The following is a 15,103-nucleotide window of genomic DNA, read 5'->3' as shown; positions in this document are numbered from 1 at the left end:
AGACATGTAGGATTGTAGACCTCCCTGAAAACCACTAATTCTTCATTTTACTGGGATTTTACACACAATATAAGCTAACGCTTACAAACATCTGTTTACATCTGTTTACTGGCTGCAATACTTTGTTGTTTAAGTTTAACTGGTGAAATGTCAAATCCCAGCTCTTCACGAGCGCTGTGTGTCTTGAGAGTTAAAGCCAATGTGGCAACTCAGTCTGAATTCAGTCGATGCTTCTCTTGTAAACGTTCTTTACTGTACAGCTCATGCTAAAAAACCTACTTGACAGACGGGTCTGTAAAATTTTTAGATGTAAACTTGTTAAAAAAAAATGACAACACCTACACAACATGAGAAAAAATAAAACAAACAACAATAGTAAAGTAAACATGGAAATGTTTTCATATGAGAAACGAAAGGCAGAGCAGACCACGGGTATTAGCCTTAATCCTCCGAGGTTAGATAATATAAGCTAACAGCATTGTGACTCAACTTTAGTTTATTTGAAGGTCTTAGCATGAATCTTGTGTGGCTAGCTAATATAAGCTAAGAGCATCGCTACTAAACTTTAGTTTATTGCAGTCCCAAAGGTAATAGCATGAACCCTCTGTGGCTAGCTAATGTAAGCTAAGAGCATCGCTACTAAACTTTAGTTTATTGCAGTCCCAAAGGTAATAGCATGAACCCTCTGTGGCTAGCTAATGTAAGCTAACACCACCTCTATTCAACTTTAGTTTATTTAAGTCCCAAACATACTGATGGAGTCATTGCTTTGAGATCAAGTAGTTTTAGTGCTGGTTTTAATTTGAGCAACTCCTAGATGTTGCATAAAATTATGAGCTAAAAGTCTCCAATGGCTCGCTGTTGGGATTTAGAAGCGTGGATGTCATTTCTTTGGTCATCTTGATGTGGGATTTCATAGCTAAGCTTAAGACTCACTGTTGATTAAAAGAGGTTTCATTGTTTTGGATCTTGCTTATGAATTTAGACTGCGTCGCGAATGCCTTTTATTTCTTTGTGTGATGTGGTTGGATAGTGACACTGTTGGGCTTTATGACTCGTAGCCCTGCTGCTTTAAATACTCACAGATTGCTTAAAGGCAAAGCGAAAAAACAAGTTCTAATTGCCCTAAGTATATTCCAATTTTATGAAGCTTGCAAAGAAATTATTTTGTAATAATGTAGTGTTTTAAAATGTTTGGCTCTGCTACAGCTATACCAGGCTGCTTTTAAAGATGTAAAATGACACCATGTCGCTGTGTAAGAGTGACAAAAATATCCTTGTGAAAGGGAAGAATCAAAACTACACAGAGACAGTGAGATATAACTGAAAATCTTAAAATATACTCTTTGTCAGTGATTAGAGTGAGGAGAGCATGAGGAAGGAATCGAGGGTATGTAAATTTACAGCCCTCATTAGCAGCTCTACAAGCTGCCGTATATAACGTGTGCGCAGAAAATGTCTCATTCAAAGCCGAAAGGGATTTATTTTCACTTGACAAATGCGCTGGAGGGGGGAGAAGCTGTTAACATGTGAGTTTTAAAGAAGTAAAAAGAGAGGAAAGACGAGCTGAGGAGAAAAAAAAAGGCGAACAGATAGAAGAGAGGATGTTTGTGTTTCTTCTTCTGCGTGCCCATGTAAGCCTCATGTAATTGCAGGGTGGGGGCAGGAATGGAAGTGGTGGGTGGGAGTAAATATTATCTTTTCAACCATCTCTGCCCCGGCGTGACCCCGCCCTGTTCATGCACGCCTCCTGTACCGCCAGGAGCCCCAAATCCCTCAGACTGCCAGCCTAAGCAGTACACACGTCCACACACACATATAAACAGAGATGGATTAGATGGACAGATTCACAGCTACACACCCTCTCTCTCTCTCTCTCTCACACACACACACACACACACACACACACACACAGCCTCGTATTCTATCACACTTGTTTTCCTTCTTGCAGCATGTCTTATGCGCAAAGACGTGCATTGCTATGAACACTTCATGGTGATTCTGCAGCTCAAAATGCAACAAAAGGTGAAAGACCCACTGTGTGTGTGTGTGTGTGCTTCCCTCTCTCTGTAATCTGACTGGAGTTGAGTTTCTCCAGCACTCATTCCGTCGAGCTTCCTTTCAAAAAAATAAAATAAAAAATCCATCTTTTCTCTCTTTTCGTCTTGCTCTCCATTCCTCCATTCCCCTACAGTTTCTTTTTTTTCCCCTTCACTATTTTGTCTTCCTAATAACTCCTCCTCAGCACTGTAGGTGGAACTCATCCATATCAGTCAGTTAACCCAGCACTCAGTCTCTGGAGAAATCAGTCGGCGGGTACGGATAATCCCACTTGTTTCCACCTCACACCAGCCAGAGTTAGAAATCTTTTACCAGGCGAAATTGCAGTGGAGCATAAAAAGGGTTTTGTGACGAGGGGTTTTTAATTGGTCAATAAGCAGAGCTGTACTCAAAAGCGAGGAAAGTTAAACCACAATTATCACACGTAGAGAACTAGCCTGGTAAAAAAGCAGCCCCCTGTTCTACACTTTGCTTCTGAACACGTTGCTTGCTAAAGGTTAATCACTAACATTTACCTGTGACGACTGCGAGGCGCCAACTTGACGCTATGCAGCTTACCAGAAATGGCTGCGCTACAATCAACCACTCTCCACTGCAAAGAGAGAAGTGCAGGGTCAAACTATATATCTGTTAATGTTAATTAAATATTTGGAAGTGTGTTTAACGCGGACTGAGCGGCTTCTTTCACTTCCTCCGTGGCCGTTGCTAAAGCTACAGGCAGACTACAATTCTAAAACATTGCAGAAAATCAATGTCATCATTCACAACTTCTCCTTCTGTTTGCTGATTGGCCCAGTTGAAATTCTACCGGTGACAATCCAAGTGAATGGGAGAAATCCCAAACGAAGCACTGAAGGGAGATGATTTGGATCCTATCGGCAGCAGTTGAAATATGTTGGTCATAACACCACAAACACATGATCAACTTTAAGCCGTATCAAAATGCATGTAGCCTGTTTGTCGTCTTTGTAGCGTGTTTGCATCGATTCCTTCCATACGCAACGTTGAGCGAGTGTGTCATTGTTTTCCCCACTGGGCCTCAATCGTTTTTATAAGTCCACGCTGGCTAAAAAGAGCCGGCCCACTGTGTGTATGCCAACGCTGACTTTTCTTTGTTACGATGGAGAGTTTTTACCGCAAACTCTCAACACCCTGTTGATTGTTTTCCCCCCCGCACCCTCACTCGATCTCTCTCATTCCCTTTTTTACTTTTTTCTCTCTCTCCTCCAACCACAACACTGCAGAGGACTGTCAAATAAATCCTTGTGCTAAAGGAACACGGCTGTGAGAAGAAAAAAAAAGGAAAAAGACGAAGAAAAAGAAGAAGAAAGTAAAGGATTTCATGAGTGGCTGGTAGTGGCACGAGAAAGGTTTTGAATTCACCCCACTGCTCTGTGAGTACAGGTGAAACCGGAGCTCTCTGTGAAAATGCCATGAGAGGATTTCAGGTTCATTCGGAATAAAAAAAAAAGCCACTGCAGACAAAGGAAAAAGTGCATAAAGACACAGAGCGGAGAGCTGAAAAAGAAGGAATAGATACGGGATAAAAAGGTGGGATAGGTGCAACAGAGAGGTGAGAAAAGTATAGCCTTTTCCCTATATTCTTTCCATTCTCTTTGCCTAATCCCCAGGAGAGAGAGACAGAGAGAGAGAGAAGGCAGCACTTCTCCTGTGGAAGGATTAAAAAAAAAGAGGACTTTTTATACAGCTTGCAACAATTGGCATTGTTCAGCAAAGAACGCCGAAATGTGGCTGCAGAGAAGGGCTGAGATAAAGAGTGTGAACGCAGCGGAGTGCAGGATTAGACTGATGTATTGTCTTATGGAGGGTCGATGCCAGCCTCTTTATCAAAGGCCTGAAACCATCCACCTCCGACATAATGGAGAAAGTTTCCTGGTTTGCTGTAATGGAACACCGCTGTGTGATTATGAGTGTTGAGTCAGATGCATGGATCAGCCCAGTGGCGAGATGGAGGATTCTCCTAATTCAATAAGTCAGCCCAGTAACTCTCAGGGTACGCTCCCGCTATTTGATTTCTTTTAGCACAAACTTTTAATATGATAGCAGGGATGAGGGAATCTCATCCCTGCTATCATAGCAGACACAGCTTTTGTGTCTTGAGTTATCCTCAGCTTCTATACACTTTACGTCTAAGGGACAAAACTTTTATGGTTTTATATTCCAGTCGTCCAAGATTTATGGAGCTCTGTCAAAATTCAGCTAAATTTTGACGTTGTAAAACACCAAGCTTTAGAGGTCCTGAGTAAATTAATGAGGTATTGTTTTGAAGATCATCACAACAATCAGGCACATATGTCATGTCTGAGGAACCCATGATTACTAGCAGCCAGTTAAAAAAAAATTAACTACTTCTTTATATGTAAATTAGGGCTGAAACGATTCATTGGATTAATCGTGATGGATCAATTATTGATGTAATTATTTTGTAATCGGTTAATCATTAACTGAAGAGCACAGACTCCAAAAAAAGGAGATTTTCATTAGCTACATGCCACAATTAATATGTCATCATAAGAGGCAAAACAAAAACAAAACTTTTCAATGACATGTGAGCTCACTGAGACGTGTGTGTCCTTGGGATAATCAGCACGTCTTCATGTAGTCAGTTTTCCATTGACTGGAATAAAGTCAAACTTTGAAGACATTCAAGGCCTGAGTAAACGTAAACCTCCAATTCCAAAATAAATCTAATATTGGAGTCAGCGGGGATTTTAACATCTGTAAGCTCACTCACCTTGGTATCGAACGGTCTTGCGAGGGACTGGGTTCCAGTTAAGCGCCGCTGACCTTTCCCATCCAACCAGCAACATCAGGAGTAAGACCCTCGTCCCACCCATGGCTGCCGAGTCAGCTCCGGTTTGCTGGACCTGTGGCTCGGTGATGGACAGAGGGACGGACGAGTCGGCGGGCTGCTGTAGACAGACGGAGACCACAACAACACATCAGATGGGAGCTGCTATTTACTTCCTTTATTGCCTTGGTTGTATATCAGAAGCCCCTATGTGGGAGTGGCTTTTACGCCATTTGCGTTTTTCAAGAGGACGGACAGAACACAAATTCAAGCTGGGAAGAAAGATAAATTCCTCCTGTTTTAAAACAGACCCTATAAAACTCAACAGAAGAGTAAACCAGAAGTGAAGGATGTAACTGCTTGAAAGGACACTCGTAATGCGCTTCCATGTTTGTGCTTCCCTGCCAAGACAAACAAACTACAACATTCAAAGAAGTTTTGGCCGGGGAAATCACGCAGGAAAAGTTCTCCCCACCACTCCCTCATGTTGAGCGATAATCTAGCTATCGGCACTCAAAAAAACAGCTTATTGCTGCACTCTTGTAAGGCCAATTCAGCAGCGGTATATTAAGCTAGAGCTGAGTTATCAAAGTTAATTGGCACTGGCAACGCATCAAACACCAACGTGTCAGGAGATGAATGTCGAGGCAAGGACAATCCAATAGAACGGTGTTGTAAATGAATTGGTTTATATCTAATGAACATGTCAAAAAGTGCTGCTAGAAGGCGGCATTACGGCCTAATGACGGCTCGGGGTGAGCGGCTTGTTACAGGGCGCTGTGAGGGAGACGAGGCGGAGGTGGGGTAAGAGCAGACAGGAAGTTAAATTACTAAAAATACGAGAAAAAATCTGCATTAATATTCACAATTTTCTCACTGATTCAGTCCTAATAATTAATTAGCCCTTTATTTCCCACTGAATTGCTATGAATTACTTCTTTTTTAGGTAACTGTATGGCTATGACTGCATGGAAGAGCGACAATAGTCCCACAAACACAAATCCTGCTCTTGGAAAACATTCCCATGTGCTTCTTTAGGACACCAGTCGCACAAAGAAGTACATGCATCACTAATTTGCACACAGTAACTGCATCCAAACCCCCACAGCTTTAGCACAACACTCAGGAGGACCATGGCAGCACAGATAGACAGTGCAGAGGCAAGGAATGGTGTCCCGTCAGACCATTAGTTCCCGAAACCACATACATACACACACAAAACCATAAAAGCGTTAAATCGCAGTGTGACCCCGCTGTACTGCACACAGAGTTATCATATAAAATTTATTGATATTTAGCCACTGTTCAATGCTTTCATTGAACAGTGGCCAAACTAGTTAAACTAACAATCCTGACAATACAGACAATTTAGTTTTTTTTAAACATCATTTTTTGGAATTAATGTGACACAATGAATGAATGATAAATCAACCCCAATTTCCTTAATTTTTTTTTTTGGAGATTGGATCTCGTCAATCAGCTAACACTTACATGATAAAACGATTTTATCTGCCTATTTTATCTACCTCCGCAAAAGTGTGTAAATCAGCCCTGTTATCCCCCCTGTTATTAATAGTTAAACCACTGTTGCCAACTTAGCACTTTTTGTCGCAATATTTAGTGGCTTTTCAGACAAAAACAAATTGGTACCAGCACAAATCTGAAGTCAGGCTGCATAAAAATCGGCAATCGGTGCGCCCCGAATACAACGTCACAGACTCCTGTAGCTGCTTATGTTGAGTTGTATTGAGAAGTATTTAGAAAACGATTCTGTTTTTTAAGACATGGAGAACAAATCGGCAGATTTTTATCGTAAAACTCGTAAGACTTCAAAAAGCACATAAGAACTTTCTAAAAAAGCCATCTTTCGTAATTGCACCACTTTGTTTAAAGTGCACCGAGGTCCTAAAAGGAGGAATATTCCATCCACTGCAACCACTTAGGACTGCAACTAAGTATAAAGTAGCAAAACTGTTCATGGAGAAGCCTGTATTTATCTGACAAACTCACTTTTAAATGTCACTTTTAAGTGCTGAGGCACCGCACGAAAAAGCCTGTTTGCTTCACTTCCACTTAAACTGCGGCAGAAACCTCAGAGATGGACGTCTCAGAAGCTTACGTACGGGACACAGATGCAGATCAATTTAGACAAAAAGCCTTCAAATGAATTCTTCTTCTATTATAGTGGCATATAAATTCCTAAAACGTATAGGAAAAACAACCTTGCTCAGACCTGAGTTAGGAAACGAATGTCTTAAACATGACGCGCCACCTGTAAGCTTCCCCCCCTCTCTCTGCACCTGCTCACTAAGTTAAATGACGTTTCTGACAGTAGGAGATCACTGAAGGGGGTGCTTTACTTTTTGGACAGGCAAACGTCAGACTTTAACTAGAAAAAAAACAAAAAAACAAACAGGAAGCACAGAATCAGTACGTGGATTTGAACCGACCAACCCGCTTTTCCTCGTCCATTCCCACATGTGAATATTAAATTTTGACCCTGGAAAACAAACATTTACTCTCTTTGGTGGATTGGCAGGGGAGTTAATTGAAATTCAGAAATGTGTGTGTGTGTTGTGTTGTGTGGGGGCGTTCGAACATGTTTGTGTGCCTACGCCCAACCTGTGAGGCGGGTATTGATTATATTTTTGAGCTAAAACAAAAACAAAACAAAAAAAAAGAGACAGAGAGAGAAGCCTCCCTTTCTCCCCTCGCCAATCCTCCTCCCCCCTCTTCATCTCCGCATCAGATCGCGTCGACGTGCCGTTAAACGACCGTGCTTAAACCGCTGGATTTGGGTGAAAGCTCTGCGAGCCTTGCAGTGCGGGCTGCTAGCTTTATTGGATCGATGCTGATGGCCTTGCCGGGCAAACGCTTGAGTGAGCGGAGGACGGATTGAGAAGACGCAGCGGTGAAGGGATGAGAAAAGCAGAGAGATGGAAAAGATGTTCAAAGAGAAGGAAAAAGCCTCCTCCCTCTTCATCTGCTGCTTCGCCTTAACGCAGGGACCTAATAAAGCGTGGAGGTCTTCCGGAGGGGTAGATCATGTGAAGAAGCGGCATGCTAATGCTCCAGGGCAAAGTGAAAGTTTTGTCTGTAGAAAAACTCTAGATCTCATCATGCCCACTTGGGCCTTTGTACTTTCTAGAAATGGATGTTTGTCTGCATGTTTACTCGCTACTATGATCCATAACTTTTCTTAACTGAGTGTGAGTTTAGAAAGGTACTGAGAAAGGAAAACTGGATTCACTAACTAAGTGACTTCTTAAGGCAATTGGCTGCACTTAACTTTATAAAGGGGATCAGAGTAAAGTGGGATGAATGCAGTTTGCAGATTTCAGATTTTTTTTGTAAAAAAACAAAACAATTTTCAATCCTCTGTGCTAATAAGTAACATATTGTGTTGGTCTACCACATATAAATCCCAAGAAGGAACAAAAACGTCTGTAGTTTTAGCTGTGGTGTTAACATGTTCATTTCCACTACTTTTTTTTTTTATATATACAAAAGTTTCTGCCAGAACCTTCGTTTTCATTTGTTTCTGGTATGACCGTAAGTCTGACGCACAAAGTCACATCCGCAGAAATAACAGTGATGGTTAACAAAGACGCTTCTCTTGCCTCACTTGGGGCTAAATTTTGCTTCAAAAATTGACCCAATGTGACACTGGGAAAGACTTAAGTTGTGCTAAAAGGAGTTAGCCTGTTAGTCGGTGAAGCTAAGATAGCATGTCAATGCTAAACATGCAGCAGTAATGACGGCAACATCCACATTTCTAAAGAAGTATTTTTTTCAAATTAGTTTTATCTCGAGTTCCTGAAACACTTGAAAACTGAGTGAGTAGAATAAGCACTTTCCACCAATCTGATGGTTGAATAGCTTAAATAAAACATAAAAAACAATAAATATCTTTGTTGTTGAGCTCCTATGTCTATTTATTGAATAATAGCAGCAAAAGGGGTTTTCAAATTAAGATGCTTATTTTGACTATATATAGTTTTCAATTAAAATGTGATTCTTTCCGATGGCTTAATTACAGATCCTGCAATTAACTCCCACCACAAACACTAACATGAAAAAATGTGGAAATATTGAAAGGTTGTGAGTGTTTATATAAGGCGCTATAATAATGGTTCCCTGCTCAGATCGTACACTGGAGGCGGTGGTGTTTCTTTGAGAGAAATACGCCACAGTGTATTGGTAAATTCTGCACTTCATTCTGAACGATTTAGCGTCCCTAACAGCGCGCCGCCGCCGTCGGCGGAGACGAAATTGAGCTATTAACGATAAGACCAAATAACTACCTGCAGTAGCATTTTTGGATTGCCTCTCCTTATTTGACACCGCTTTGCAAATAAAACCGTTCACTGAATCATCAAGGCAGATCTGCGAGGAACTTTATGGGCAACAGGGGAGCCTGTGATGAATTTTTCGGTTTCTTTCCATCGTGCCAGCACTTATAATCCCCTCGCCGTGTCATAGGAAGATGAATTGAGTCTTGCTTTTCCCCGAAGACCAAATTAAGACAGTTGCTCCGTCTGTCACCGCGGCCTCTTTAAGGTCCTGCGGTGTCGCATGACTTTGCAGGCGCAATCCGAGTCATCTCTTAGCTGCTGGTGTTGTTGGTGAGGCTGGTTTAACTAATGAGCCGAGACACAACAGCCTAATAATTTCTTCCACCACTCCACAATGGAGGGCTCATTAAAACATACAGAGAAATAGGCCACATGTTCTGATTAGGCCGCGGAGGCTCCTGCGCGCCTCTGTCACTTCGTGTAAAGCACGTGTGGGTTCTGGCTGTGCGTGTGTTAGGCGTCGGCGCGTGTTTGGAGATCAGATGAATCCCTGTAGGGGGAGAAGCGACGCAGGATTGTTTCTAAGCGAGCGGATGTTAAGGAAGGAAAAAACGGGAAGAGATGAACGTTTTCAACCCCAATCTGTCTGTCGTCTGTTTCTCCTTGTTTTTTTTTTTGTTTTTTTTATATTGCTGCTATGTCAGTCTGGTTTCTGTTGCTGCCTTCCTGTCCCTCACCTTTCCTGGAAGCCAAACACGTAGAGACAAGCACACGGAAACTAACAGACAGGGTCCTCTGCTGCAGTCACTGCTGATTGTTAGTCTTTCCAGGCTTTGTTCGCCTTTTCACCTCCACCTCTGACCTTTGGCGGGTTACACAGAGCCTGGGCGGATTTAACATCCCCTTCCACTCGGAACATCACACCAGGACACACTTAATGTCCATTAACCTGCAACTGCCCTCAATAATGCACACACACTTTCAATCACAGAACGACAGGATGCACTCGGACAGCTACCCCTCCCCACCCTTCATCTACCCTTAACAATCACAGAAGCTCAGCGCTCTTCCTTCCTTCCTACCTTCCTACCGCTCCCTCACAGCTCCATGTGTATCCTCTCCCTTCCCCTCCCGCCTCTTATTGCTCCGGTTGTGTTTTGAAATGCGCACACCAATGAAAGCTCCCCGCAACACACAAAGCCCGTTTCAGCTGAACCAAACAAGCAGGATCAAACAATTTCACACCTCCAGGACAAAAGGGTTTGAGAGCTCCTCAAGGACTTTTATGGTGTGTTCTCCTCACTTTGAAATCATCACAAAAAGGAAAAGCCGGAGCTGCGTTGCCGCATTAATGGTCGGATGTGTGTTGGGTTTCCGAAGACGACCAAAGGTGATTTTCAACTATTCACAGTGGGTTTCTGTAACCAGAAGGACACACAACAGAGCAGCATCTTGAATGAAGACTGTTCATTAGTGGTAGGGATTCCCTGAAATGATTAAAAAGTCTCGTATCTGTATCTACTTATTCCTATTCAGGTTTGCTGTACCTGTGCAGGTTCCATCACAGGGCTAAAAGAGACGTTCGATTTATGTGTGTTGCGTCACACACACAAACTCTACCTAAGCACTTATGATCCACCAATAAAACTCCAATAAGTTGGTAAAAGTTACAGAAAAACAATAAATGCTATGATGACATGATAATTAAAAACTGTTCACAGTGGTAAAATCTTGTAAAAATGTCAGCTGAGTGCTGGCCGCTCCAGGATGGGTTACTGGTCCAATGAAGCGGTCCAGACAGAACTCCTGTGGCTAGCAGCTAAATTAAGGCTAGCAATGCATGTTTTTCTTAGGTCTATTTATTTATTTTTCATTCCAGCACACATGAGTGAGTAAAATAAAAATACTTTTGGGGGCTTTTCCAACTGTGCAGTTAGCTTTCACAACAAGTTGTCTCCAGATTAGTTTCCATCTTCCTCTTCGGTTTGCTTTGAAAGCAAAACCTGAGTCTCAAAATGCTTTAAAAAATTACATTTTCTATGTACTCTTATTCAGTCAAGTCAAACCCTTCTTATCTGTTCACTAATATGTAAACCTAGATTTTAGTTTGCTGGCACTGATAAATATTAGCATTTTAACATGCTAAGTTGAAATACTGAAATGGGACACAAGCTAGCTGCTATAGGCTCTCTGTGTTAGCATCATTAGCTCTAGGAGAAGACTCGGTTTTGGTCACCCAATACCAAACCATTGACAAAATCTAAAAACCACTAATATTTTCTGTCACACTGATGCTTTTAAAATAAGTTTTTATGACAGGAAAATGCCTGGTCTTATCACTAGCGTTAGCAAAAAGTATCAAAGCACTGTCCCTTACCCATCTGTTGATGTATGCTGCCAGTCAGCTGGATGGCAAAAGACTTCAACACAACGACTTGCTTAATTTGTCTGCTTTGAAAATGTTAGTCATGAAAAATACAGACAGCTCTGGTGCTGGAACTAAAGGAGTGCCGCTCCTAAACTCCCACTCTCTTTGTCCATTAGCTGAATGCTAACAACTAATCGTAGCTAATTATACTTGACTTAGGTTATATAAAAAACAAAAACAAAGCATAATAAGAACTGTTCATCTGAATGTGGAAGAAGTACACAAGGAAGAAAGGGAGGAAGGAAGTAAACAAGGATGGAAGAAAGAATGTGCAGACTGGAAAAGAAAGAAAGCAAAGAAGGAAAGACACAAGCAAGGAAGGGAGGAAGGACACTAGAAAAAAATACAGAAATGCTAAACTTTTGTCAGACTTAAGAACTTTGTACACCTCTTACTAGTTAATACTGGCAAGAACTGACACCATCTAGGGGAAATTAGCTCAATTTCAGAATGCCCTTAACAAAAGAGGCTACTGTGAAAACTTAAAGTAAATGAGTGTCTTTGGAAAAACTAAAAAAAGGACTACTAGAAAGCCGGAATAAATTGCTAAAGTTGTCAATCATAGTAATTTTACGGGGAATCAAATAGAAAAGTTAAATAAAAATATCAGTGCTATTTGAGATGTTAGCAGTTTGTAATTGTAGTGTTTATCTCCTTCATACTGGCAGTAAATGTCAGCTGAAACTAAAAAGAAAAAAAAAAAAAGGAGCCGATAAAGACAAGTTTAATTTGTAGCACAGTCCAGTTTTTTAAAAGCTATCAAACGGAGCACTTGTGACAAATTGTCTAAAACCTAATCTTCTTCCTCATGGAAAGATTGATTGCAAAATGATAATTTGTGACCTCAGTTCATCCGTTTTCATTTCCACGATTCAAATGCATTCTGAAAGGTTCAAAATGTTATCTGAGAGCCTGCGAACCAACAGAGGCGCCTCGAGAGGTGACGCAGTCCGTTCGATGAATTTCACAGCCGAGAGCTTCTGGTTAGAGATCAACCTTTAAAAACTTGGAGGTCCATCAAAATTCATTTTTGAAGATTCAAATCAGAGCTGAAAGAGTTTTATGAAAGCCCCGGCTAGGTGCCTCGAATACAAATGTGTGAGAGTGTGCTTGCTGTCTGGCGATGCGTCAACGTACGGATTTAAAGGTTGCCGGTTCAAGTCCGGAGCAAAGCACCTCCGATGCTGGACTAGAAAACTATCTTGTTACAGAGCTTCTTTTAAAAATTGATGACATGAGGGATTTTAAGTGAAGGGAAGTCAACATGGGCCTCAGCATTTTCTTGTTATTTCCTTTCATTTATTCATATGGATCTCTAGGGCCGTGCATGAAACTGGAGGAAAGTAAGATGTTTTTTTTGCCCCCTCTTTAACTGTTCCTACAGAGCTGTTGCTGTGTGTGTGTTTTTTCCATTTAAAGCAACAAGCTAATGGAGGCGACATGAGCACTCCACTTACGATGGAAAAAAAAAAAAAAACATTCCACACTGTGCGCCATCAGAGTGCTGGTACAAAAATACTGGTGGAGACTGAAACGTGGCAAAACTGTGTAAAGCTATATATAAATACGTTTTTTTGCGTTAAAAGAAAAGCAAAACTGAAGTTATTATCTTTGATCCCAAACAGGAACGGTCTAGAGTCAGCACGCAACTTCAGCTGTTACATCTAGAAACCAATGACCAGGCCTGAAATCTGGGTGTGGTGATGAACTTGGACCTGAACCTTCAGAGCCACATAAAGACAGTTACAAAGTCGGACTTTTATCACCTGAAGAACATTTCCAGGTTTAGTCATGTTTCACCAGGATCTAGAGGAACTCATCCATGCGTTTGTCTTTAGTCGCATTGGTTACTGCAACAGTGTCTTCACAGGTCTGCCTAAAAAGTCAGACAGCAGCAACTGATCCAGAACCAAACATGGAGAAGCAGCATTCAGATTCTATGCACCACAAATCTGGAAAAAACATCAGCAAAACAGAGGAGTTCCTTTAAATCAAGGCTCAAAACCCTCTGATTATTAGCATATGGAACATTGACCAACATATTTTATGTTTGTTGATGATTTTAATGACGGAATTGACAAAACGTAACGTTTATTGCTTGTTTCACAATTGGTGACCGCATGGTGCATTTATGATATAAAGTGTTTTGAACTGCTTTGTTTCTGACTACTTGACTTGACTTAAACTGAGATACTTTTCCAGATTCCAATTCCAATGTTTGTTTTTTTCCCACCAATTTTGAAGTATAAACACAAAAAGACTGTGTCCTTAAATTCGTAGCCTCGTAGCGTATTTTAAAGCACCGTCAAACACCAGAAATCTGGCGAGGCAGATCGCCACATAAAGGGGGCAAATGAATAGCCTCATGCTGACCAGCTGACATTAAAGGCCTGCCTGCTTGTGACCTTGTGTGTTTGCCGGCAGATTGTGTGGTCTGCTGGTGTCGAGCTGGCACAGATGAAAGACTGGAGAATCAAAGCCGGGGTCTGACTGTAGAAGATGAATGCAAAAGAGAGCGTGATTGTGACAGATGCAGCGCCCCTCTGATACACCCAATAGTTTGTTTCTGTCATCTGCAAACAGTTTGAAACCTCCTCTAAAGCGTCCATCATCAATGTGTGCGACGCTCATCAATTTTCATGCGGCCGGGCGATTTATTTCCTGCGTGTGTGCGTGCAAGCAATTAACAAACGGTTCACTAAAACGAATTCGTACAAGCTTCGTAAAGCATCAGTTGTAATTTATAGCGGAGGAAAAATTACAATAGTCAACTCTATTGGTCTTTTACGTCTTAATAAAACAATAAAAAAGCAGGAAAAATAAACCCCAGGAGAGCTGACATTGTTACATCTCAGCCTTCCTCACTGCCTCTCTCAGCTTCTTTTATGTCTCACTCCTAGGAGACCCTGTAAGCCTTTAAAATTTCCATCTTCTCTCCTTTCATCCCCCCCACGTCAGCACTGTGGCGTAGGCTAGTTTGCCCCCGCTCCTTCCCCTGGCTGCACTTCAACCCGCCTTGTTCTTCTTGTTACGGTCGGCTGGCCAGGCGTGGCCGGCTTTATAATTCTTTGATCGGAGCTCTGATCTCTTCCATCAGTGCTCAGGGGCTCCAGCTGATTACAGATGAAATGGATCTGATTTGGGCTCTGTCTGTGGGCCAAACACCTGCCCGAACCCAGGGAAAAGCACTGGAGGAGGAGCACAGGGCCAGATGAAACCGGATGGGCCGGCGGTGAGCTGATCGAACAGCAGGACCATCTGTGCTTTTGGTTTGCGGCGGCAGCGGCAGAGACGCGCTCGAATGCGACGGTGGCAAGTTTAGTTGTTTGAGAAGTACAGAAAATATCCAAACTACCAAACTAAAATACTTGAATAGTTATTTTAAACCTACATCTTGCAAATTTAAAGGAGTTCCCAAGACTATTATAAACACCTGTTAGCTTAAAAACTAGCTACCAAGGCTATATTGATAAGTATTTACCCTCATTAACAAGAGTAGTCATCCAT

The 15,103-nt window shown here is 41.8% G+C and overlaps 1 protein-coding gene across 1 annotated transcript in view; it reads right to left on the bottom strand.

Annotated features, from left to right (window-relative positions):
* sema4c (sema domain, immunoglobulin domain (Ig), transmembrane domain (TM) and short cytoplasmic domain, (semaphorin) 4C) overlaps positions 1-15,103 on the bottom strand; it is a 154,376-nt gene that overhangs the window by 65,252 nt on the left and 74,021 nt on the right. The window contains exon 3 of the mRNA XM_007564708.2: positions 4,817-4,994. Within this exon, the coding sequence (XP_007564770.1) occupies positions 4,817-4,919 (103 nt within the window). The 5' untranslated portion in view covers positions 4,920-4,994. The remainder of the gene's footprint in view (positions 1-4,816; positions 4,995-15,103) is intronic.

This window comes from Poecilia formosa, unplaced genomic scaffold (assembly GCF_000485575.1).
Source record: "Poecilia formosa unplaced genomic scaffold, Poecilia_formosa-5.1.2 Scaffold167, whole genome shotgun sequence".
NCBI lineage: Eukaryota > Metazoa > Chordata > Actinopteri > Cyprinodontiformes > Poeciliidae > Poecilia > Poecilia formosa.
This window is presented reverse-complemented; position numbering and strand designations above follow the sequence as displayed.